At 42.2% G+C, this 25,790-nt stretch overlaps 1 protein-coding gene across 5 annotated transcripts in view; it reads left to right on the top strand.

The window, feature by feature from the left end:
• trim36 (tripartite motif containing 36) overlaps positions 1-25,790 on the top strand; it is a 122,518-nt gene that overhangs the window by 33,530 nt on the left and 63,198 nt on the right. For all 5 annotated transcript variants that reach the window (XM_072281074.1, XM_072281071.1, XM_072281075.1 and 2 more), the window contains 2 exons: positions 819-965; positions 1,320-1,415. In XM_072281074.1, coding sequence (XP_072137175.1) covers positions 819-965; positions 1,320-1,415 — 243 coding nt within the window. The remainder of the gene's footprint in view (positions 1-818; positions 966-1,319; positions 1,416-25,790) is intronic.

The raw sequence follows: 25,790 nt of genomic DNA, 5'->3' as shown, positions 1-25,790 counted from the left end.
TGGGCGTTGGCTCTCCCATGTTTCCAGTGGGCGTTGGCTCTCCCATGTTTCCAGAGGTAGCTCACTCATTTCAAGAGGATAAATTTCGATATGCTCACCTTGCTGACTCATTACTGGGAGGGGTAGATTGCAACATGGCATGTGGAATGGAAGTGGGTGGATGCTGGGTGTATGATCACTGGCTTTGGCCCTCAGGCAGCTGGAGATGTCGGGAGAGAACTCCTGTTCTAACTTGGCTCAACATTTAACATGAAACAAAATGATTCAGTGAAGAACTCTCCATGGAGCACTAGGCAATTCCGTAGAAGAGGCCTAAAGTGGGTTTTCATTTGATACCCCTTGTTTCCAAGAGAATGATTGGTACCCATGAACAGGTTGGATGGGCTGCTAGTTTTTGGGGGTTAGAATTCTTTTTTATAGGTGGGTATTTTCTTAAGCCATCTTCATTCTGAACTATGGATCTCTGCCATCCAAATTGCCCTGCTATGTATTTAATTTGGAATTGATCATAAATTGGAAAGTGATGGAAGCAGGGAAACATTCTAATACACTAAATTATACCAGGATTGGATTTTCCAGCATTCCCCAGTCTTTAGGGGATCATCTTCTTCTGGGAGTATTGTAGAGTACAGAAATTGATTAAAATTTGTGCCGGTACTGTGTGACATAAAATACCCTCTTGATTTTGGAATGACAATATATTTGATGTCTTTTTATTCCTTCCCACAATCCCACCACAACCCTTCAACCACATCTCTCCACTCCTATCCCTGATCCTCCACACCAAACTTCTTTATTCCACTCCCAAATGCCACCAGGTTCTGATGTGCCCTGAGCATGAAATGGAGAAGGTGACCATGTACTGCGAGATGTGCCGGAGGCCCGTGTGTCACCTCTGTAAGCTTGGTGGGTCACACGCCAACCACAAGGTCACTTCTATGAGCAGTGCCTACAAAGTGCTCAAGGTAGGATATGTTAAAACTTAAGAGCTCCTGACTACTTTCATTTTCAAAGACATTCATGTTGTTCTCAAATATCTGGACATCAAACTTCTCCAACATATCATTCTCCCACAAGTCTTGTACACAGTTGAATCTTAAATTCTTAATGATTTTAATGTATCAGTGACTTGGCCGTTTCCTGGCCTCACTCTTTCTCTGTTTACGCTTCTGTATATATTTGGTTTCATTAATTTTGAGATTTGTTCACTGCTTTGTGTATGCGTAAATTGAGATATTGAGGATCTGTTGACAGCTGGTGCAGTTTGAATGGTGTTCTCTGGTTTCATTCTGCTGTGCATTCTGTCGTTATGCCAACAGGAGAAGCTGTCTAAGAGTATTGGTTACCTCATCAGCAAAGAGGGCCAAGTGAAAGCTCAGATCTTTCAACTGGAACACATGATTGATCAGACAGAGGTAGGAATGGTCATTTTTCATAACCTGTGATTAGGTTTAAAACAATGCAATACCAAGAACAAGGAGGGTAATTTTTCTTGGGAGTTATGCCAGTGAGGAAATGAATGTTACCAAACTGTTAACCAAAACGGTGGGGCCCAACATGTTAAGGATGTGGCTGCAAGCAGTCACAGTTGTTTTCATCCAAAACTGGTAAATAGATAGGGAAGCCAGTCTTCATCCAACTCCATTCACTTGTCAGATCAAGAAGCAGCAGAGGTGATTGGATACAACATTGGCTTTGGGACCCAGCAGCGTTCTAGGTGTGGTATCAAAAAGCTACACTCTGGAATAAACGGCACCTCTAGCCAAGCTCTTCCAGTACAGTTGTTATACTGACATCTACCAATAATATGGAAAATTGGCTGTGTATTTCTTCTTACAAAGAAAAAGTGGAATAAATCCAATCTGGCTATTTAGCATCCAATCATTCAGCAAAGAGTCAGAAGCTGTGGATCATCAGTGTTGTCAAATGGCACTTACTCACCAATAACCAACTATAGGGTGACACAGTCACAAAGCAGTTAGCATAATGCTATTACAGCACCGGCGACATGAGTTCAAATCCCGCCGCTGTCTGTAAGAGGTATATATCTTCCTCCTGTGAATGTATGGGTTTCCTCCGGATGCTTTGGTTTCCTCCCACATCCCAAAGGTGTACGGGTGAATAAGCTAATTGTTCACATGGGTGTAATTGGGATAGATAGGTAGAACGACAGACAGATGGAAAGATAGATAAAAAAGAATTACTTATTCACCAATGCCCAGTTTGGGTTGTGCCAGGAACACTCACCACCAGGCCTAAGAATTCAGCTTAGAATCAGAATCAGTTTTATTATCACCAACATTATCATAGTTTCAGGTTGACTGTGTGGTTAAGAAGGCATATGGTGCCTTGGCCTTCGTCAACCATGGGATTAAGTTTAAGAGCTGAGAGGTAATGCTACAGCTATATAGGACACTGGTCAGACCCCACTTGGAGTACTGTGCTCAGTTCTGGTCACCTTACTACAGGAAGGATATGAAAACTATAGAAAGGGGACAGAGGAGATTTACAAGGATGTTGCCTGGATTGGGGAGTGTGCCTTATGAGAGTAGGTTGAGTGAACTTGGACTTTTCTCCTTGGAGCGACGGAGGATGAGAGGTGACCTGATAGAGGTGTATAAGATGATGAGAGGCATTGATTGTGTGGATTGTCAGAGGCTTTTTCTCAGGGCTGAAATGGCTAACACAAGAGGGCATAGTTTTAAGATGCTTGGAAGCAGGTACAGAGGGGATATCAGGAGTAAGTTTTTTTATGCAGAGAGTGGTGAGTGCGTGGAATGTGCTGCCGGTGACGGTGGTGGAGGTGGATATGATAGGGTCTTTTAAGAGGCTCCTGGATAGGTACATGGAGCTTAGAAAAATAGAGGGCTATGGGTAACCCTAGGTAATTTCTAAAGTAAGTACATGTTCAGCACAGCATTGTGGGTTGAAGGGCCTGTATTGTGCTGTAGGTTTTCTATGTTTCTATGTTTCTAACAGTCTTTTACATTAAAAAACTTTGAGAAGATGTAGCATTCATTTCCATTTACAGATGACAGCCTCTGATTTACCTTGGGTTTTACATGTTGAAGTGTTTCTGAACTTCACTCATGAAAGGTCTGCCTCTAAATTTTAGATTTTGCCTCCTCATTCTAGATTCCAAAATCAATGGAAGTCTTTCAGTTATCCTTCATGCCCATGAAACTTCAGAAATATCACACTTAATCTTCTAACTTGTAGAGAAAGCAACCATAATTTGTGTAAATTCTACTTATCATTCAATTCTCAGAGATGTACTTTATCTCTAAGCTATGGTCCTGCATGACCAACATATTTGTATTAAAGTGTAGTGTCAGAACTGCATGTTACTTTGTGTTTCTAACTATGGCTTTGTATAGATGCAACGTAAGTTCTACTTCCTTGCTCTTGCTTAACCATACTCTGGCGCCAATCTGCTATAATGCCCTGCGTTCTTACTTCAGACCCAACATTAGATTAGATTATAAGGACACGCAGTCCTGTTTTATTGTTATTTAGTAATGCATGCAGTAAGAAATGATACAATGTTCCTCCAGGATGATATCACAGAAACACAAGACAAACCAAGACTGAAAAACTGAAAAAAACCACATAATTATAACATATAGTCACAACAATGCTATAACTGCTATAGTGCTCTGTTGTACTCTCCAGACCTGGCTCGCAAGACTCACTTACTCTGTTCCCTGCTGCAATTTACCCACAGATTACTGAGGTGCAACTGACCTGAAGAGACTAATATGATTACTCACTTGCACCTGGATCTATTTGGTTGAAACCCTGTTGTTCCCTCACAAGTGGATTAATTCTAAATTTTCTTTAGCTAAAAATCACTTACAATTATGTATTCTACACTGTAGGATTTGATAAATACTTATCAACAGTCTACAGTTGGCTGTTTTGACCACAAAATTAAATAGGAATTACAACCTGTAGCTTAACCAGTGCCACGCAATGAAGCAGCCACTTTGTTCTGGTTTCCTTCATTTGCTACTCTTTCAATTACCAACCTGAAATATAGAATATTAATTTTTCTCCCTGGCAATTCTGCAGTCTAAACAAAGGCCATTTTACGGGGGAATCTCAGACAAATTTACGTCCAAGCCTCAAGGCCGCCTTCTTAACCAGAATGGGACGGAGTGAATTAAAATGAAGAGGCATGTTGGCTGGCACTTGATCTCCAGAGATTGACCCATAGCTCAAGATGAGCCCGGTGGATTATCGGGGAATCACTGTCATTGTGGGGTTGGGGGTGTGGGTTGGGTGAATGGTGTACCTGGGCAAGCCGAGGGCAATAGAATTCTATAAGATATTAACTAATGCACGCATCATCCCAAATCCCCACAATTAGACCCTGAAGGCCCAGACACCAGCATCTTCCTTTCAAACAGTGATGTCATCAGACCTGCCTACTCACTTCAGATAGCTTCAGATCACAGTTATCGGTGGCCACGTTGGGGGAGATCAAAGTGGGCTAGTTCCACTCTTGCATTGGGAATGGAAGTTAAGCCTGAGCCCACTTCTCCTTCAGTTACTGTGAGGGCCACCGTTGGTTGGTGTCGACCATGGGTATTGCAACCTATAGCTGTCTATGTGACCCACAAGCCAGGGGAGTACAATGTGGAGAGCAAGACGTCGCCCATGTTGCAGGCTTTCCCTCTCCACACTGCTGATGAATCCAAAGCAATGGCAGAGACCGATACAGTTTGTCACTAGTGGTGTTGCAGGAGTTGCCACTCAATGTAGGGACTCCAGCTCCAGATTTTTCCTCGGGGTTGACTCCCAAAGCCTTCCCAAAGGGCGGGTATAGCCACAAAGCAGCAGAAGTTTGAAGTCAGAGTTTTCCTTCTGCAGGGCGAGTTGCCAACTGTGGCTGATGAGCCTCACCTGCCCAAATCGACTGGTTTTAAAGCACCGGAAACCCATCTTACCTGCCCAGGTCCCAACCTGGGCAGCAGCTGTATCTCTGTGGAAGAAAGGCCTGGCAATTTACATCCATATCTTACCATGAGGACCCTATGGACAACTATACTATCTATAGGATTGCCATGAGTCGATGACGACTCGACGGCACTCAGCAACAACAACCTGTCTTTGCCCCTTCTCCTGTCAGCAGAAACTGTTCTGCCAAGCTTAGTAGCTAAGACGTACGTGAAGACCAAGAGCTGGACGTGGTTGTCAGAGGCTATTTGAGACACACGTCACTGGGAGCATTTAATAGATAGTGAGAGCTTATCTGCACTACCTCTCCCAGCTATGACAACCTTAAGGGACCAGCTACACACAAAATCACACTGCTCTGTCCCAGGAAATAAAGCTTCATCCGTATGCAAAGCTATATTTGAAGTTGTATCTTCTATTCACTCCACACATTCTCTATATCCTTCTCGTCGCCTAGAGTACAAACGTGCACACAATTCACCATTTGTCGTTCTAGTGATACTTTTGGTTCCTATCCGCACTACACTTTGATCATTGTGGCTATTAGCTGAGAACTCAGTAGAAAGAGATACTCGGACGTCTTCAGGAGGAGCGAGCATGGAGAAATTGTAGAGATATGGATTGGAGCCTTCATTTGTCCGAATCTGCTTGTATTAACTGGATGTGGGTGGAAGCTTCTGAGTGACAAAAATAGTATCTAAGTACTGAGTTATCTTTATAACTTTAAAAATAGCAAGCTTCCAGATTAAACACTAGTGAATGAAGTCACAAAGTTAGTTACATTTTTCCAATTTTGAAACATGCCATACTAGAATACCAGATTTTAATATGTTGAGTAATTATAGTGCATTTATAATCTTTGTTTTAAAAAGAAACACCAGATTTCATGTCAGCTTTGTTACGCTTGACTGATCATCGTCATTTTCTTAGGCAGTCTCACAGGATCAAAGATGATTTTCTTCCGCTCCTATCTGTGGGTTCTGAAGTGGCTAATGAAGCCAATGTGGGACCCCCGGGTGCTAGCCACAGATGGAGCTGAATTCAAAGGGGAGATGGGTGGTGCGAGAGAGATACAGCACGTTCCTTCTGCTGTTTACATTACATCTCTCAGTTTTCCTGATGAATAGACTGGAGACTCTCAGCCAGAATGCTCGTTCTCCAACATGAGCTATTCTCAGGCAGGGGTCCTTGGAATTTATTAGCAGAATGACACTTTGTCAGGGAGCATTTCAGAATATCCTTCAATGATTTACATTATTATTTCCTTTGTAATTTCTTGCTGTGATACAACTCAGCATAATGTGTCTGTTTTGGTAATTTGGTGTCAAGAACGTGAATGGCAGGCCAATATCTGAAACTAGCTGAGAGTATTTGGAACTTTGATGCGGGGATGTTGGGCTGGGCGAGGATGCTGATGTTAATTTGCTTCCCTGGCCTGTGGATTTATAGAAGATTTTTTTGGTAGTTTGGGTGTTTTGAACTACCCATTTCGTGGATGTTAATGACAGAGGCAGGGATCACTGTTGGAATTTATGACAATGTCATTCATTTTGGTGGAGAAAAAACAGAAAGACTGGGTATTGTTTTAAGTGGTGAGTGGCTGAAGAATGTTGATATCATTGGAACAAGATTTCTTCCAATATGTAGCTGCAGCAAGCAATTAGGAAAGGAAATGATACATTGATTTTTACTACCACAGGATTCACATTCAAGAATAATGATATCTTAATAAAATTAGTCAGGGCCTTTGTGAAACATGTCTGGAATATTATAAACAATTTGGGTTTTGAAAATCTAAAAATAGTATAATTATTTTAGAGAGAACACAGTGACGATTCATCAGAGTGGTTCCTGGGATGGCAGATCTGTTACGTGCAGAGAGATTAAGTAGTCTAGACTTTATTCAGGGTTTAGAAGAATGAAAGATGACCTTACTGATGTAAATATAAGGAGTGTTCTTAGAAAGCTGGACAGAATAGACATTGAGGAGTCCAGAACTGGAGGTTTCAAAAGCCAAGGGTAGGTCAGTTAGGACTGAAATGAGGAGACGTTTCATGACATTTCTTTTGAAATTTTCTAGTCCGGTGGTTTGTAGAGGTTTCAGCGTTAATTGTATTTGAAAACGAGATAGGTAGATTTCCAGAAATTAGATGAATCAAAGGACGCGAGGAACAATCAGGAAACTGAAGATGAAATGCGTAGCATAGGGGTCAGCACAATCATTGTACTGTGGCAGTGATCCCTGATTTGGGTTTGATTCCCACCGCTGTCTGTAAGGAGTTTATACACTCTCCCCACGATCAGTGAGTTCCCTCTGGTTTCCTCCCACATTCCAAAGTGACATGGTTAGGGTTAGTGAGTTTTGGACTTGCTACAAACAAGAGAAACTCTGTAGATGCTGGAAATCCAAGCAATACACACAAAATGCTGGAGGAACTCAGCAGGCCAGGCAGCGTCTATAGAAAAGAGTACATTTGACGTTTTGGGCCGAGACCCTTCATTGGGACTGGAGAAGAAAAGATGAGGAGTCAGGATTAGAAAGTGGGGGGAGGGGAGGAAGAAACACAAGGTGATAAGTGAAACCTGGGGAGGGGGAGTGGTGAAGTAAAGAGCTGGGAAGTTGACTGGTGAAGGAGATAAAGGGCTAGAGAAGGGAGAATCTGATTGGAGATGACCGATGGCCATGGAAGAAAGGGAAGGGGGAGGTGCGCCAGAGGGAGGTGGTAGACAAGTAAGGAGTTAAGATGAGAGAGGGAAATGGGAATGGGGAGCGGTGAAGGGGGAGAACTACTAGAAATTCAAGAAATTAATCTTCATGCCATCATGTTGGAGGCTTCCCACCCTGTTACTTGTAAAAGTGCCATCCCCTTCTCTCAATTCCTCCGTCTCCACCACATCTGCTGTCAGGATGAGGCTTTTCATTACAGAACCAAGGAGATGTCTTCCTTCTTCAAAGAAAGGAGCTTCCCTTCCTCCACCATTCACGCTGCCCTCACCTACATCTGTTCCATTTCACCCACATCTGCCCTCACACCATTCTCCCGCCACCCCATCAGGAATAGGATTCCTCTTGTCCTCACCTACCACCAGCCTCCACATCCAGCAAATAATTCTCTGTAACTTCTACCATCTTCAACGGGATCCCAACACCAAACACATCTTTCCCTCCCCCCCCCCACATGCTTTCTGCAGAGATCGCTCCCTGTACGACTCCCTTGTCCATTTACCCCTCCCCACTGATCTCCCTTCTGGCAGTTATCCTTGCAAGTGGAAAAAGTGCCACACCTGCCCCTACACCTCCTGCCTCACTACCATTCAGGGCCCCAAACAGTCCTTCCAGGTGAGGCGACACTTCACCTGTGAGGTCCTTTACTGTGCTCGGTGCTCCCGGGGTGGCCTCCTGTATATCGGTGAGACCTGACATAGATTGGGAGACCCCTTCGCCGAGCACCTACGCTCCGTCTGCCAGAAAAAGCGGGATCTCCCAGTGGCCACCCATTTTAATTCCACTTCCCATTCCTATCCCAACATGTCAATCCAGGGCTTCCTGTACTGTCGTGATGAGGCCACTACAGGTTGGAGGAACACCACCTAATATTCTCACTGAGTAGCCTCCAACCTGATGGCATGAACATTAATTTCTCAAACTTCCGGTAAATCCTGCCCCCCTCACCATTCCCCATCCCCATTTCCCTCTCTCACCTTATCTCCTTACCTGCCTATCACCTCCCTCTGGTGCTGCTCCCCCTTCCATTTCTTCCATGGCCGTCTGTCGTCTCCAATCAGATTCCCCCTTCTCCAGCCCTTTATCTCTTCCACCAGTCAACTTCCCACTCTTTACTTCACCCCTCCCCCTCCCTCTCCCAGTTTCACCAATCACCTACTACTTATGTCTTCCTCCCCTGCCCCCCCCACCCACCTCCTCATCTTTTTTTCTCCAGTCCTGATGAAGGGTCTCGGCCCGAAACAGCTGCTGTTTACACTTGTCCATGAACACTGCCTCCGGCATTCTGTGTGTGTCGTGCGGACATGTCACTGTATCTCAGTGCCAGAGCACAGTGACAGTTGTGGGCTGCCCCCGCACAACCCTTGGACTGTGTTGGACATTGATGCAAACCAAGCATTTCACTGTATAACTGTGACAAATAAAGCTAATCTTTAAAAATAGATCAATCTTATTGAATGGCAGATCAGGCTTAGTGGACTGGTTGGCTTACTTCCACTATTATTTCTCATGTTTCATTGTATTGATATTTAATAATGCTTAGAGCTGAATATATTAATAAAACATACTGATTAAAATGTCTTTTATTTATGAAAATTCCCTTTTCAGCATCAGAGCTCGGGAGGTATAAGGAGTATCTATTGAACCCGTGAGCCTGCTGGGCCAATAAATATCATGACAGGTTCTGCATCTCAAGTTTGCTTTCCTGCCTGGTGCTCATATAATCGGAATCCCTTAGTCAAAATCAGAATCAGATTTATTAACAATTGTTAATTTCCTGTTTTGCAGGAGTGATACAGTGCAATACATAAAATATATTATAAATTATAAAAACTATATGTTAAAAATAAATAAGTCGTGCAAAAAGAGTAAAATATAGTGAGAGGAAGAAGCTTTTCTTAAAACATTAATTGTATGTCCTCAGACCCATGGTAGTCATGAGAAGAAGGCATGTCCTGGGTGGTGGGAGGGTCCTTATTGTGTCCAAAAATGTATCAGTCTCAACACAGAGTTTACTCAATTATTAAACATTCAACCATTTGGGGCAGAGTATGTCAAAGGTTTGCAACATCACTAACTAAGGTTACGTTTATTATTAAAATTGACCCAACTGCATGAATCTGGTTGTGCCAATTCTAATTTTAGTGTGTGGATGATCAGAAGGTTAAATTTACACCATACTGGCTGGAATGATTATTTTATACCCATTTTGAAAGCATTGCTGAAGTTCCGTAGAATTCCTTGCAGGATAACCAGAAATATTTACGAAATGTGAAAGGGATAAATGGGCCAGTTGTGCAGTGTGTTTTTCTTCCATGTAATGGGGCCAGATGGAAAATAAAGGCAGGCCTGCTTGCCGGCTGGGGTGGGGGAGTGTGGATGGAGAGATCAGCTCAGACACAAGCTTTCTTGTTAGATTCAGTAATAAATCCAAAGTTGAAAAGTGCAATTACCGTTCAGTGGCTTGACATAGGTTTGGGTTTCACGTGAATTAGCTGCACTGTTCATCTTGTCCTTATCGATTAGTGACTCAAGAAAGACATTATCTTTCCTAGTATTTTGCCCCTACATTCCTCTGTTCAGTTTGTGCACAACTACAGCTATATTTCATTTATTCCTTCACTGGATGTGGATGTGGCTGACAACACAGCATTTGTCCTCGGTCCCCAGTCAACCCTGAATAGAGGAGGCAGCTGAAGGTCAGTCACATTGGCAGACCTGGCCATAGGCAGTCCATAGATTTCAAACCCTGAAGGACATTAGTGAATTAGATCTTTTTCTTGACAACCATTCAGGACCTTCATGGTGACTATTACTGGTTCATTTCTAAGTTATAAATAAATTGACTTTTAAAACATGCTTCAATTTTCACTTTTTCATTTATCGAAGTATACGTTTCTGAATCAGAGACATTTGAAAGTCGTGTAGGTGGAGAAGGGGCAGGGGCTCAGGGTCTAATCCACTTCATGGTGCCCACACACCATTTAGGCCTCAAGGATGTTTAGACCCACTAGAGCCACCTAAGGTACTAAATTCACTTGCAGGGACTGTTCAAGAGGCGAGAGTGACTGGAATCTGGCCCAGTATCTCCATATGTGCTTAGAAGCCAGGTTTTGTGTAATGTCCCAGTACACCATCGATACAATTTAATGTACTATTTGTACTGTGTAAATGCAAGTTGTTGTTGTGCTATGTTTCAAACACTGAAAATATGTTCCATTGTGCCAGTTCCCCTTCATGTTTTATACATATTTAAGAGTTTTGTTTATGAGCAATAAGTATTAGAAATGGATTTTAAAAAACCCTCAAGGGTGCAAAGGGAGGTGACAGCATCTCCAGGGAAGTGCTCAACCTGAGATAAATCCTGTTTGTGGTTGCTTTCTCTTGTGGGCGAGACCAGAAATAGAAGCCATTACGAAAAAGTCTGTAGGGAATTCAGCAGAGTGGTTAGAATTGGAACACTTTTTCACGTGGACAAGTTATGAAGGATGCAAGAGGAAAACTACATATGTATTTGAATGAAATATGCTGAAAAAGCCTAGGAGGAATTTCAGAACACAAGAACTAGGAGCCGGCCATCCAGCAACCTGTGCTGTGATTAGGCGCAGGTTAAATTGGTGTGTTGCTGGGTGGTGCGGCTCAAAGGGCTGGAAAAGGGACTATCCCACGCGATATCTATAAATAAACTAACAAATAAATAAATAAATACATCTTCTTAAATCCTCTCCACACCACAGTCCACGCTGCCAGCAGGTTTGTTTCATCAGCAAACCTGAACACGTTACACTTGAGCACCTCATCCAACCCATTGATATGAATTGTGAATAAATGATCTCCTGCACTGATCAGAGCTTCTTAATTCAAATATGACTTTCATTCCTGCTCTCATTTTTCTGTTCATTAACTATTTCTCAACTCACACCATTATTACTTCCAAAACTATTATTACTTCCAATACCATTATTACTCTAATACCATTATTACTTCCAATACCATTATTACTCCAATACCATTATTACTTCCAATACCATTATTACTTCCAATACCATTATTACTTTCAATATCATATACTGTTATTTTGCTTGGCAATTTCTTCTGTGTGCCCTTTTCAAGGCATCTGTGAGGTCCAAATACATTGCATCGGTTTGTGAGTTATGAGCGTGCTATGTTGGCGCCGGAAGTTCAAAGTGCATTTATTATCAAAATATGTATACATTATATGACCTTGAGTTTTGTCTCCTAACAGGCAGCCACAAAACAAAGAAACACAAAAGAACCCATTAAAAAAAGATTGTCAAACACCCAATGTGCAGAGAGAGAGAAAAAAACAAATCATGCAAACAATAAACACATGCAAATAGCATTCAGAATTGAAGTCCACAGAGCGTCTGCCCCAGACTCTTAGTTTGGCACAGTGAACTGAATTGCCCTGTCCCTCGCCTCAGGCTCGGACACCCTGATCCCTCGACCTTTTCAATCTGGCTGAGGACCTAAATCATCATTCAAACATCAGGTTCAGTTGCTTTGATATGCTCTGGGGCGTAGACCCCACTGCTTCAATTCAGCCTGTACCCAATCTTTCCGATTCAGCCCGGAGCTTAAATCATTGCCCAAACATCAGGTACAGTCACTTCAGTACGCTCTGGGGCGTGGACCCCACTGCCTCGATTCGGCCTGTGCTTGAAAATGTGGCAACACTTGCACAATTCTTGCCAATTTGATTTGCTGCAAATGACACATTTCACTCTATGTTTCGATGTCATTGTGACAAATAAAGCCTATCTTTATTTTTATCTTTATTCTTGTTAACTATATGTCAGTCACTGCTCGTGCAACATGATACTTTTTAATTAAGTTCTATTCCACCATAATGATTTGACACCTCATATCTTTGTTCTGTTTTCATATTTAAGACCTAAATAACTTTCATTCTTTATATAAAATCCTGTGATATTATAATTACTGTCCTCTAACGGCGCTGTAGCTAACATTTTGTGATTTGGTCCTTTCTCATTACACAGTATTGGATCTAAAGTAGCCTGTTCCTAGTTGATCAAAAACACACTGATCCAGAAAAAAAAACGACTGTCATACACTCTAGAAGTTCATCAAGTACATCGTTATTCCTAAGTTACTTGTCAAGAGTATAAACATTAACGTGGACAGGTTGGGTCAAAAGGTGTGGTTCTAATTTTATGTGAATACATACTTTGCAATACCGTGTAGAAAATTTAACTCTTAATATATTCTGCTGTATGTATTTTGGATTCTCAACAATATCTGCCCATATTTCCAACTGACTCATTGCATAATTATGCAAATAGCTGACCACAACATTTGAGTACTTTTGCATCTTACACACGTTACAATTTGCTGTATGCTTTTAGGATGGACATGTGTGATATTTTAGGAGTTACCTAGGAGATCTTTTATATTAACTTTGAAAATGAGTTAGTATTAAAAGTAATACACACAAGAGATTCTACAGATGCTGGAAATCCAGAGTAACACACACAAAATATTGGGGGAACTCAGCAGGTCAGGCAGCATCTATGGAGAGGAACAAAGTGTCAGTGTTTTGGGCTGAGACCCTTCCATAGATTCTGCCTGACCTGCTGAGTTCCTCCAGCATTTTGTGTGCGTTACTCAGTGTTAAAAGTAACAGCTTGACTTCATTTGCCTCGCCAATCCATAAGAGGGATGCAAGGAGAGCAATTTTGTTCTCTGGCATGCCACACCACAGTATCGAGTTTGCTCTCAGCTCTGCGTGGTGTGCGTAGGTGCAAGGCTGCCTGGCACTGACTGTGACATCACATGGTTCAACAAACAGGTTTTGAAGTCAGTTTAGAAAGTTCATTTTCATGTCCAGTTGGAAGATGAGGTGTGAAGGCCTTTGGCTTCATTTTATCAGCTGCAGTGGCGTTCATTAGGATTGAACAGATTAGTTAATAGGTGGAGATGGAGCCTATCAGAGCCAATCAGTGTAATGTATAGTAACCTCACTTTATTGGCCGTAGACGGATTTGGGGGAAGAAAGTTCTCAAATAAGATGATTGTTCCTGGTGGTCAGAGGAATTCAAAGTTCAAAGTAAATTTTATTATCAAAGTACATATATGTCACCATAGACAACCTTGAGATTCATTTTCTTATGGGTACACTCAACAAATCTATAGATTAGTAACGAAAACAGAACCAAAGATAGACCATTCGAATAGAGCATTCGACCAGAGTGCACAAGAAGATGAACTGCAAACGCAAGTATAAATAGCTGTAAATATCCAGAACATGAGATGAAGAGTCCTTGAGAGTGATCCCATTGGTTGTGGGAACATTTCAATGATAAGTGTTGAGTGTAGTTATCCCCTTTTATTTAAGAGCCTGACGGTTGAGGGATGGTAATGGTTAGAATCATAAAAGATTACAGCACAGCCTTTTGGCCCTTCTTGTCTGTACCGAACCATTTTTCTGCCTAGTTCCACTGACCTGCACCTGGACCATATCCCTCCATACACCTCTCATCCATGTACCTGTCCAAGTTTTTCTTAAATGTTGAAAGTGAGCCTGCATTTACCACTTCACCTGGCGGCTCATTCTACACTCCCACCACTCTCTGTGTGAAGAAGCCCCCCCTAATGTTCCCTTTAAACTTTTCCCCCTTCACCCTTAACCCACGACCTCTGTTTTTTCTCTCCCCCAGCCTCAGTGGAAAAAGCCTGCTTGCATTCACTCTATCTATACCCATCATAATTCCTGAAGCTGCTGCTGTCTCTCATGAAAATGACAGAGTTGGTCATCGAAACTTTGGTTACAATCGATACCTGTACCCAGCTGGTAGCCCGAGAAGAGTTTATAAGAATATTATTTATAGGATAAGCATATAACATACAACCATATAACAATTACAGCATGGAAACAGGCCATCTTGGCCCTTCTAGTCTGTGCCAAACTCTTACTCTCACCTAGTCCCACCGACCTGCACTCAGCCCATAACCTTCCATTCCTTTCCTGTCCATATAGCTATCCAATTTAACTTTAAATGACAACATCGAACCTGCCTCAACCACTTCTGCTGGAAGCTCATTCCACACATCTACCACTCTCTGAGTAAAGAAGTTCCCCCTCATGTTACCCCTAAACTTTTGCCCTTCAACTCTCAACTCATGTCCTCTTGTTTGAATCTCCCCCATTCTCAATGGAAAAAGCCTATCCACGTCAACTCTATCAATCGCCCTCATAATTTTAAACACCTCTATCAAGTCCCCCTTCAACTTTCTACGCTCCAAAGGATAAAGACCCAACTTGTTCAACCTTTCTCTGTAACTTAGGAGATGAAACCCATGTAACATTCTAGTAAATCTTCTGTGTACTCTCTCTATTTTGTTGACATCTTTCCTATAATTCGGTGACCAGAACTGTACACAATAGTACTACATGTCAGTGATAAGTAACGTGGGCCACTGATGTGCTGAATGTTAGACTATGCCTCTGTTAATGAAAGTGGTTGATGAAGTTCTGATGAAGGGTCTTGGTGTGCTACGTCGTCTGTATATTCCCCTCCGCAGATGTTGCCTGATCTGCTGATTTCCTCCAGCATTTTGTGTGTGTTGCTCCGGGTCTCCAACTCCTGCAGAATCTTTAGCATTTATGAAATTGGTCTCCATGTTCTTGCAATTGAAGTCATTTGTCATTAGAACTACACAGAAAGCAGGGAGAAATGATGCACAGCCTATGTAAGCAGGGGAAAATCAGAGCAAAAGTGGTGAGTGGTTTGAATCATCTTGAAGTGTATAATATACTAACTAGGTCCAGATTGTAGACAGACGGTCAGATCCACACAAAATTCATCTCCCTCATTCAGCTTCTGAAAAACGTAATCGTGTGATCTTCAAAACACGAGATTCTATAGGTGGTGGAAACCCAGAGCAACACACGCAAAATGCTGGAGGAACTCAGCAGGTCCTCAGCATGGAAATGAATGAACAGTCGACGTTTTGGGCTTAGACCCTTCTTCAGCACTGGAAAGGAAGGGGGAAGACGCCAAAATAAAAAAAAAGTGGAAGGAGGAGAAGGAGGACTCGATGGAAGGTGATAGGTAAAACCAGGTGGGTGGGAAAGGAGAAAGAGGAGAGTGGGCCATGGGAGAAGGGGAAGGAGGAGGGGCACCAAGAGGAGGAGATAGGCAGGCGAGGAGAAGAGGTAAGTGGCCAGAGTGGGGAATAGAAAAAGAGGGAAGGGGGTGGGAAAAAACACCAGAAGGAGAAATCAGTGTTCATGCCATCAGGGTGGAGGCTACTTAGTTGTTCCTCCACCCTGAGAGTGGCCTCATCATAGCAAAAGAGGAGGCTGTGCACCAACATGTCATAATGGGAATGGGGATGGGAATTAAAATGGTTGGCTGCCAAGAAGATCTGCTTTTGGCGGATAGAGTGGAGATGCTCAACAAAGTGGTCACCCAACTTACGTCCGGTTGCACCAGTACAGAGAAAATCACATCAGGTGCATTGGGTACAGGAGACGACCCCAGTAGATTCACAGGTGAGGTGTTGCCTCACCTGGAAGGACTGTCCGAGGCCTTGAATGGAGGAGGGGGGGAGGTGAATGGACAGGTGTAGGTGTGGGGATATGAGCCAGGAGGGAGATTAGTGAAGAGGGATATGAGTGGACAAGGGAATTGTGGAGGGAGTGATCTCTGCAGAAAGTGGAGAGTGGGATGGGTTGAGATAAAGATGTATTTGGTGGTAGGATGTGGTGGTAGATGTGTTCTGTGCTTTTTGCTTTGAAGTGTTTGCAATATCAATAACCTTTATTTCAAATTCAATAAGAAAGACCAGTGAAGTTCAATGTATTTGCATGCTGTTCCGTTTTCTCTTAGTGAAGAATAGGATTAGCCAGCAATAGAATTTTCTGATCTATGTGCATCGGAAAGCTTTACGATCAACTGAGCAGCTTGATCTACAACAGAGGGGAGAAAAAGGATTATTGTTGGACTTTTACTTTTCACCAGAACTCAACACTATCGTTTGTTATGCAATTGAGAATGATATTGTCGTTCTAGTAAAACACAGTAATGGCCGTTTCCAAGTTGTTTCACGTCACTGCAAAAATCACCCCAGTGTTTCTGAGTGCGAGTCAGCCCTGTATGTCAATGCATCGTACTGCATGGGAGGAGGTCATTCCACATGCAACTGGTCTGTTCACTTCAGCCCAGATGATGTAGCAACTGGCCATTCCAGCTCGATCTCTCATGCTCCCCGTAGCCAGCTTCAGGCCTGGCTACCCAATGGCACGTTCCTGATGCTGCAAATGTGCCTCAGCAGTTCAGGTGTCCCTTGCCGAACTGGCGTTTGCGTCAGAGTGCCAGAAATAGTGCCACGTACAGTGGTCCGGAGAGGTCTGCTGACTGCAGTAAGCTGCAATTCCCTGTGCTGCCACTAGTCCCAGACTGACAGCAACAGGAGCGAGGGAGCAGCTCGAGTGGAAGGACAGCTGGAGTCTGAGCCGGGGGGGACGCACACAGTGCTTGAGTGTTCATGGGGGAATGCAGGAGGCAAATTTATTTAGTGACTTCAGCACGCAGTGTAAAAACTCGGAGATTTGCATTCTGCTCTATTTTTCTCGTATGTGGTAGAACAGAATCGGTTATTTTAATCTGCACAATGGGAATATTGTGAATTGTAGAAATTCACCCGAATGAATGGCCTGAACAAAAACAGAGCAATTTGTGTCTTTGCCTCTGACAGCGATTAGATTCCGCCTTTTGTTACTGAGGAACACGAATGCTTTGTCTTGCTCATAAATGGATTTTGTGTCATATTATAACTTGATATAAATCTGCCAGCTGATTCAGCAACACCTGTCAGTAACTGAGTTCAGGGACATGCAGTAAACCGGGCACATGGATCCGGTTAAGGATTAAATGTAAAGGAACACTGCTGAGGGTATGGGTGTAAACTTTTCATTGAAATAATAAGTGAGGCAGTATTTTTTCCATGTATCACAGCCTTGCTATTTTTAGACTGCAGCTCTAGATAACTAGGCCACCACGACTGGCAGATTGCATGCATTCATATGGCCTTGACTAGCACTTCCTGTTATCTTAGAAAGGACTTGCTGGCTTGGAGAAGGTCCAGGGGAGGTTTATCAGAGTGATTCCAGGAATGAAAGGGTTAATATATGAGGAGCATTTGATGGCCCTGGACCTCACTGAAACTTTCCGAATATTGAAAGGCCTAGATAGAGTGGACATGCAGACGGTGTTTCTTATAGTGCGAGAGCCTAAGACTAGAGGGCACACCCTCAGAATAAAAGAACGTCCCTTTAAAACAGAGATGAGGAGGAAATTCTTTAGCCAGAGGACAGTGAATCTGTGGAATTCATTGCCACAGATGGCCATGCAAGTCAAGTCATTGGGTATATTTAATATGATCGAGAGGGAAAATAAATCAGCCATAATTGAATGATGGAGCAGGTTCAATGGGGGGGGGGAGGGCGCAAATGTCCTAATTCTGCTGTTATGTCTTATGGTCTTTTACTCATTTTGGGATAAGATGTTGAAAGAAAGAAAGCATGGTGTAGAATGACCTAATGTGGAACAAGTAAGACACCTCTATTAAACATATGGGCATCAGTTAAAAATAGTAAATCAGCTCTATCCCTAAATGTGGGAGTAACATTTAAATGCAAGTTCTCTGCTTTCTTCTCGGCTGATTCATTACTTGCCTGCTGGATGCGAGCGGGACTATAGCAGCAGGGGTGTGCAGTGGAGGATTCTGGGCCTGAGTAGGAGTTCAGGCTGAGTTCCCAGTCTGGCCAGAGGAAGGCCAAAGCTCAGGATTTGTTGGTGACTGACACCAGGAAAGTCCAGGAGCTCTTTTCAGGGTCACTTCTGGGCCAACAAGATTTCTAACAGACTCTGGTTAATATTTAAGTTAGCTTTTTTTTGCCGGTGCCTCATTCTGCTGTGGCTCTGGTGCCAGGCAGCAGATTGCACAGAGCTCTCCCTTTCGTGTTATTAGTATTATGTTGCAGCATTGATACCATCACTGAAATATTAAGTAAGGCCCCCATCTACTTTCAACAGGATGCCCGATGGACTGACTTAAATACTGTGCTATAAAAGGTGTTCAATTGCAGTCAGCCTGATTAGAAATGAGTGGTCAAATCACCCATTCCATTTCAACTGCTCCTTCTTTCTCCTGGCAGGATGAGGCAGGAGGAATGGTAATTTTATTTTACTCAAAACTACAAGAGCTTCATTTTTTACACTCCTAAAAGTGAAAACCTAGCAAATAAGACTGCATTCATGAAGAGGGAAGTTGAAATTCCAAATTTTAACTGTAGGGTCTTTCTGCTTTAAATTGTGTAGGATCACATTTTCTGGCTGATTGTGGTCCTTCTCTCTTCCTGTTTTATAATGTATTTAAATAAAATAATTTATTATGGATTCTAAGGCCTTGTGCACTAATCTTCAATGCGCCTGACACCTTCTAATTAGTGTAAGCTTTAATTTCACATCAATTTATCACTAAAATATCTTTTTAATTAGCAGTACAAAGGTGTCAAAGCGGGAAAAAAATCCAAAGTTTCTTTCTGTAGATTTCCTCCTTAACTCTACAAGGAATGCTGCAATTCAGCAGAATCTGTCTGCAATCTGCTGCTGCGCCCACTGTCTCATCCCAGTGAAGGCAGTATCCCTGGTAACATTCGATTTCACATGATGTTTTTGACAAATCCAATAATCTTCGAAACAACAATAAGAGAAAGTTGATAATCTAGTTCAGTCCAGAACACGGAAATGTCACGGATTTGTCAGCAACACCCACATACTGTATAAGCCTGGGTATTAGAATGCTAATGTAAGCTAGATAGATACTAGTGTCCCTGTGAAATTCTTTTAATGGAAGTATTAACTTATTTATTTTAATTGCTCAATATTCCCCTTGTGGTGTTTGGATGCTCCTTAGAGTTACAAAATCTAAGAACAGAAATAGAATTACCAACAGAATACCCATTATTGCAGGCGGTAATTGCTCGGCTATTACTGAGCAATGTGCATTAATGGTACACCCTGTTCTTAAAGGTGCATTTACACATACCCTTTTTAAGATGTAATAGATGGAAAATTCCCATATGCACCATAGCATATGAAAGATGTAGTATTAATGTGCATAGTCACAGATGCTTTCCTAGTGAAGTTAGGTCGTAGATGTACTGCTGTTGTCGTGCTTCTTGGGTGTGCAGTGGATGTCATCCTGCGTTCCCATCTCTGTCTCTTTGGAGTCTGATTCTATCATGCGTACCATACCCCTGTGGGATTGTTCCATAAATCTGCTCCCTTTCTAGCTCAGAATCAGAATCAGGTTTAATATCACCAGCACGTGTCGTGAAATTTGTTAAGTTAGTGGCAGCAGTACAATGCAATACATAATAATATAGAAAAAAATAAGTAAATCAATTACAATAAGTATATATTAAGGTTCAAAGTAAAATTTATTATCAGAGTACATACATGTCACCACGTACAACCCTGAGATTATTTTTCCTGTGGGCATACTCAGCAAATCTATAGAATGGTAACTATAAACAGGATCAATGAAAGAGCAGGTAGAGCACAGATGACAACAAACCGTGCAAATGCAAATATGAATAAACCACAATAAATAATAAGACCAGGAAATAACGAGATAAAGAGTCCTCAAAGTGAGATCATTGGTTGTGGCAGTTGAGTTTGCGTAGCCCAGAGGTGCTGGATAACAACCTTTAACAATGCACAGTGGATGTTTCTCTCTCTGTTTGTTAATCTCCATGGTAACATGTACTACTCCCCTCAGTAGGACAACCTCACCAACGTAAGTCTTTAGAGTCAACCTTGCCCCTGCAGGGGTGAGATGCTGCAACTTCTCCTTGTAAACTGTCTCTGACACCAGCAGTACTGCAGCACCCGTGTCCACCCGCACCCTCACTGCGGCCTCAACTAAACGAGCAGTCACCCAATAGCCGTCTTTGTGCCCTGAAACATAAAACACGCAAAGCTTTTTCAACCACAGAGTGAGAGTTACTCAGTCTGTCCTCAGTGTGAACCATCTTGTTCACATGTTTCTTTTTGTTTTCCCAAAAGTCATTTTTCTTTATTACAGGGTTTTTGGATGAAAGTGTCTTCTTATTTTTTTACAGGCGCATTCAGTATGTCCTTTTTTGCCAGCTTCAGCGATCTAAATCCTTGTACCAGCATTCTTTTGCTGAATGGCTAGTTTTGCCACAACAGAAACATTGACGCCCAAAAGGTGTCTCGTTCTTAAAGTCAGCAGAAGCTTTATTAACTTGGGAAATGTGCTTAATAGCTGTGCTTCTTCAGCTACCATCTCCATTGATGTATTAATCTCAACTCCCTTCTGTAATGTTAGTCTGTTTTCTGTAAGCAAATGTTTCTGAGTTGCCTTGCCTCGCAGACCACATATGAGTCTATCACATGATGTGTCATTCAGCAACTGCCCAAAATCACAGTGTTCAGACAATTGCTTCAGCACCACCACAAAGTGCAATAGACTTGCCTTCCTCTTGAAATCTAAACCTCTCAGTAGTAACAAAGGCTTAGCTGAATAGTGGTCCTTCAAGACTTTAATTATATCTTCATAAGGCTTATCACCTAGCTTAGCTCATTGCTCTAGACTGCATAATAAAATAAACATTTTTTTACTCATCACAATCAGAAAAGTTAGAACATGAGTATCATCTGAAATTTGATTTCTCAGAGCCAAATATTCAGATCTTTCAGTATATGAACCCTAATGCTCTGTCGTTTTCGTCATACGACCCCATAGTTACAAACATTGTCACCATTTTCAAGCACAGTCACATTCCAGGGAAGTTAGCTAGGCTTCTCCGTCTCTCTCTTATTGAACCGTCCCATTCTCATTCTCTCCCGCGAGACGGAAAGATCAGGAACAAACGCGCAGCTGTTTATTTTACTTGTAAGCCATCTACCCAGAATGCCCTCCCACATTATATTCAGTACGTAACACACGGATGAACTTGCCAGCAACCCGTAAGGGTCAAAATATACATGAATACATAACAATTCAGGACCTGTGTGGCTCTCATAACATCGTGTCTAAGTCTCCCGCTTTTTACAAGACTTGCTGCCTTCCAAGTGTACGTGTAACCTCAATACACTCCACCTCTTAAATTACTAACACCCCTAATCACACTAGGGATAACACTCCTCAATAGAGGTAACTAGAAGAATGTCAGAGGGTGGTGATAAGCTTTCACTGTAGCACTGACATCAGCAATTACAATACTGATATCAGCAGTGTGTAATAAACTACGTTACCAAGTACTCTTTTGTCTAATATTAGCCTTTGAGTTGACAGTCCAAACTCTGTACTCCTTTCAAACTGAGTCACTGTTGAACACTACAAGAATATCCTTACCGTAGTGGGGAGATCATAGATCCCCAGTCAGTGTGATCTCAGGAACCGAGGACAAATTGAAAACAGAAGGTGTAGGAAATAAACTGACAAAGTATTTGCTGCTTTAGTTTATATCTGCAGTTTCCATTAACTGATGAAGGGTCATTGATTTCAGATGTGAAGGGTCTTTGACCTGACCTGATGGGTTAGTAATGTGCTGGTACTATATTTCTAAATAAAGTATATTTCTAGTTTTTATTTCAGATATCCAGTATCTACGGCTTTATTTTTTTGATCGGAATGTTGTTTCTCACTCTGGACTTTGTGTCATACTGTTCTGAGGGGCAACATAATTGGGTGGTCAGGTAGTGATGGAACAGCTTTCAGCTCAGAAGCAGTGAAGGTTCTATTGGTTGTGAATAACTGTTGCTATATAACGTGAGCTGGGAGGAGGTTCATCCGAAGGTAGGAGCTGCTGTTTACACTTTCCCAGGAACAGAGTACAAGTTCAAGTTTATTGTCATTTGCCTGTACTCTACATATGCTTTATACAACCAAACCAAACCATGTCCTCCAGATCACACTGCACCACAAAACGTATAACACGCACAGCATATAAACCAAAATACTACCGTAAGTAAATGAATAAAGTATAAATCAAAATGCAAGTGGGGGGCAGCATAGACAAACAGTAAACAGTGAACTGGTGACGAGACCTCAGTGGTGGTAGGGTATTCATCAGTCTTACAGCCTGTTACACCGTCTGGCAGTCCTGGTCCTGATGCTTCTGGACCTCCTTCCTGATGGTAGTGGGTTAAAGAGATTGTAGGATGGGCAGTAGGGATCCTCAACAATGCTTCAGAGTGTATGTCAGAAATACTGTGTAGTTGAGAGTGTTCTGATTCCCAAAATGTTCTGTATTTCAACTGGTCTGGAAAAGTTCCACATTACATCAGCCTGAGGAGGAAAATGCAAGGATTGTAGTTTATTCTTCGGTTCAAATAAATAAAATTTTCAATTCTAGCATGCTTTTCACAACTCAATATATCTTAAAACTGTTTACAGCAGATGAAACTGCATTTACTGTTACAATGGCTAACTTATAACATTCCCAATTAAATAAATGACTAGATTATAGACCAGATTTTGCAAGGAATTGTTGGAATTTCCTATATTTGGGCCACCAAGTTTGGGATTCCCAGGGGAAAGCAGAACTCCTAAGTGCACTGCCTATTTTTTGCTTGGGACAACTGTGTTGGAGCACGAGCACGATGCTCTTTCCCAATCGCTATCAAATGTTCTGAAGTGATCTTAAGTTTTGTCAATTTTTATTTGCCTTTCTTAATTTTTACATTTTTATCATATGATTTATTTTTTAGTAGTGTTCATTGATTTTGAATGCCAGAAACTTTCATATGCATTCACTTTTTGACAGATTCCTAGTGTTTTAGCTGTCTCAATGGTGGAGTGTGTTCTGACTGCTCCCAATGACAGCATCGCTTACACAAGACTTTACCTCTCTGCAGGTTTCTGAAAGTTCTCCTGAAGTGTTTCATGGGAGGGTTAGAGTACATGGGCTCAGCCACAGGCAAACAGTCTCTGCGAGCGGCCCTGAGTGTCAGGACTGAGAGTGCAGCCTTTCCCAGGACAGGGAGAATGGCTGCCAGCCATTAAGATTAGGATGAGGGATGGCCATACACCAATGTGGGGATGAGAGTGAAAATAAATCAGCTATGATTGAATGGTGGGTCAGACTCGATGGGCTGAGTGGCCTAATTCTGCGCCTATGTCTTATGGTCTTACATAATCTAGGTTGTGTGTGTGTGTGTGTGTTTATTACACTCAGTGACCACTTTATTAGGTACCTCCTTCACCTCATAAGTGGCCAGTGAGTGCGTGTTTGTCTTCTTCTGCTGCCGTAGCCCGTCCAATTCAAGTTTCAATATATTGTGCATTCAGAGATGCTCTTCTGCACACCACTGTTGTAACAAGTAGTTACTTGAGCTTCGGTCATCTTCCTGGCAGTTTGAACCAGCCTGACCATTCTCCTCGGACCTCTCTCATTAACCAAATGTTTTCACTCACTGGATATCTTTCGTCTTTTCTATCATTCTCTGTAAGCTCTAGACACTGTTGTGTGTGAAAACTCCCAGGAGATCAGCAGTTTCTGAGATACTCAAACCACCCCATCTAGCACCAACAATCACTCCACAGTCAAAATCACCTAGGTAGCATTTCTTCCCCAGTCTGATGTCTGGTCTGAACAACAACTGAATCTCCTGACCATGTCTGCATATGTTTATGCATTGAGTTGCTGTCACATGATTGGCTGATTGGATATTTGCATTAATGAGCAGGTTTGCAGGTATACCTAATGAAGTGGCCACTGAGTGAATGTGGAAATGTGCACGTAGCCAGAATCTGCATAGGTGTGTGTGTTTTTATATTTATGTTCATGTAATCATTCATGAGCACGTATGTCTGTGTGTGTGTGTGTGTGTAAGAGTGCATGTAGTCAAAATGTATATGGAGTATTTGCTTTTATTCTTTTATATTAGTACCTATCTGTCTGTGAATGTGTATATATGTCTATTCATCTGCATCTGTGGTCAAAGTGCACACATGTTTGTATGTCAATGTGTAGTCGGAGTGCGTATGTGCTGAGTCTATTGCTTAGAGCCAACCTGTGTCTCTTGCCACTGGGTCAAGTCCATACTGTCTGAAGCCCAGTGCGGTAGCTGGCGTGCACAGGTCCCTGGAAAAGAATTCATGCACAGATGTTTTCCAGGGTGATTGCATGCTCTTAACCTTCAGGGGCCAACCACGGTAAAGCCCGAAGGGCCTCAGTAATAACAATATTAAGTACTTTATTAATCCCGAATGGGAAATTCTTTTGTTACAGCAGCGACATTTAAAACACACAGTGCGCAGACTTAACTAATAATAAAATACACAATAATAATGTACTAATGTGCAATAATAATGTACGAAATAATAAAACAGTGATTATTGTACTATAATGTGTGATTTCCTAGAAACCATAGAAAACCTACAGCACAATACAGGCCCTTCGGTCCACAATGCTGTGCTGAACATGTACTTACTTTAGAAATTACCTAGGGTTACCCATAGCCCTCTATGTTCTCCTGTCGCACAGAGATGAACTGTTGTATATGCTTATTGCACTTGGTAGGAATGATCCTCATGACAGCAGAGCTGAATGAGTCTGTACGAAAGGGGCCGCCGCTGCTGATTCAGTAGGTCATGGAAAGGTTGTGCACGATTGTCCGTGATGGATAACAGTTTGCTTCGTGATCTCCTCTCCACCACTAATTCAAAAGAGTCTGGGTTGTAGCCAAGGACGGATCCTGCCTTTTTGATGAGTTTATTTAGTCTTTTTACATCATCAGCACTTTTATATAGGCATCCGTTAGTCTCGTGAGACCATGGACTTGCACCTTGGAAGGTTTCCAGGTTGCTCAGGGGTTTTGTACTGCTTGCTAGATGTCCTAGATTATGGACAATATTCCCATTAACATCCCAACATGTGCAAATAGATATTACACAGTAAAATTTCCAGTGAACTCAGTAAATGTAAAGGGAGTGCTGAGACAGGGTGCTGGTGAGTTTCACGGAAATGCAGGAAATGGGGTTCTGGTGAGTTTAAAGATTATACAGGGATCACCTCCTGGTG

Source organism: Mobula birostris, chromosome 17 (assembly GCF_030028105.1).
Source record: "Mobula birostris isolate sMobBir1 chromosome 17, sMobBir1.hap1, whole genome shotgun sequence".
In the NCBI taxonomy this organism is placed as follows: Eukaryota; Metazoa; Chordata; class Chondrichthyes; order Myliobatiformes; family Myliobatidae; genus Mobula; species Mobula birostris.
Note: the sequence above shows the minus strand (reverse complement) of the source record. Positions and strands in the feature narration are given on the sequence as shown.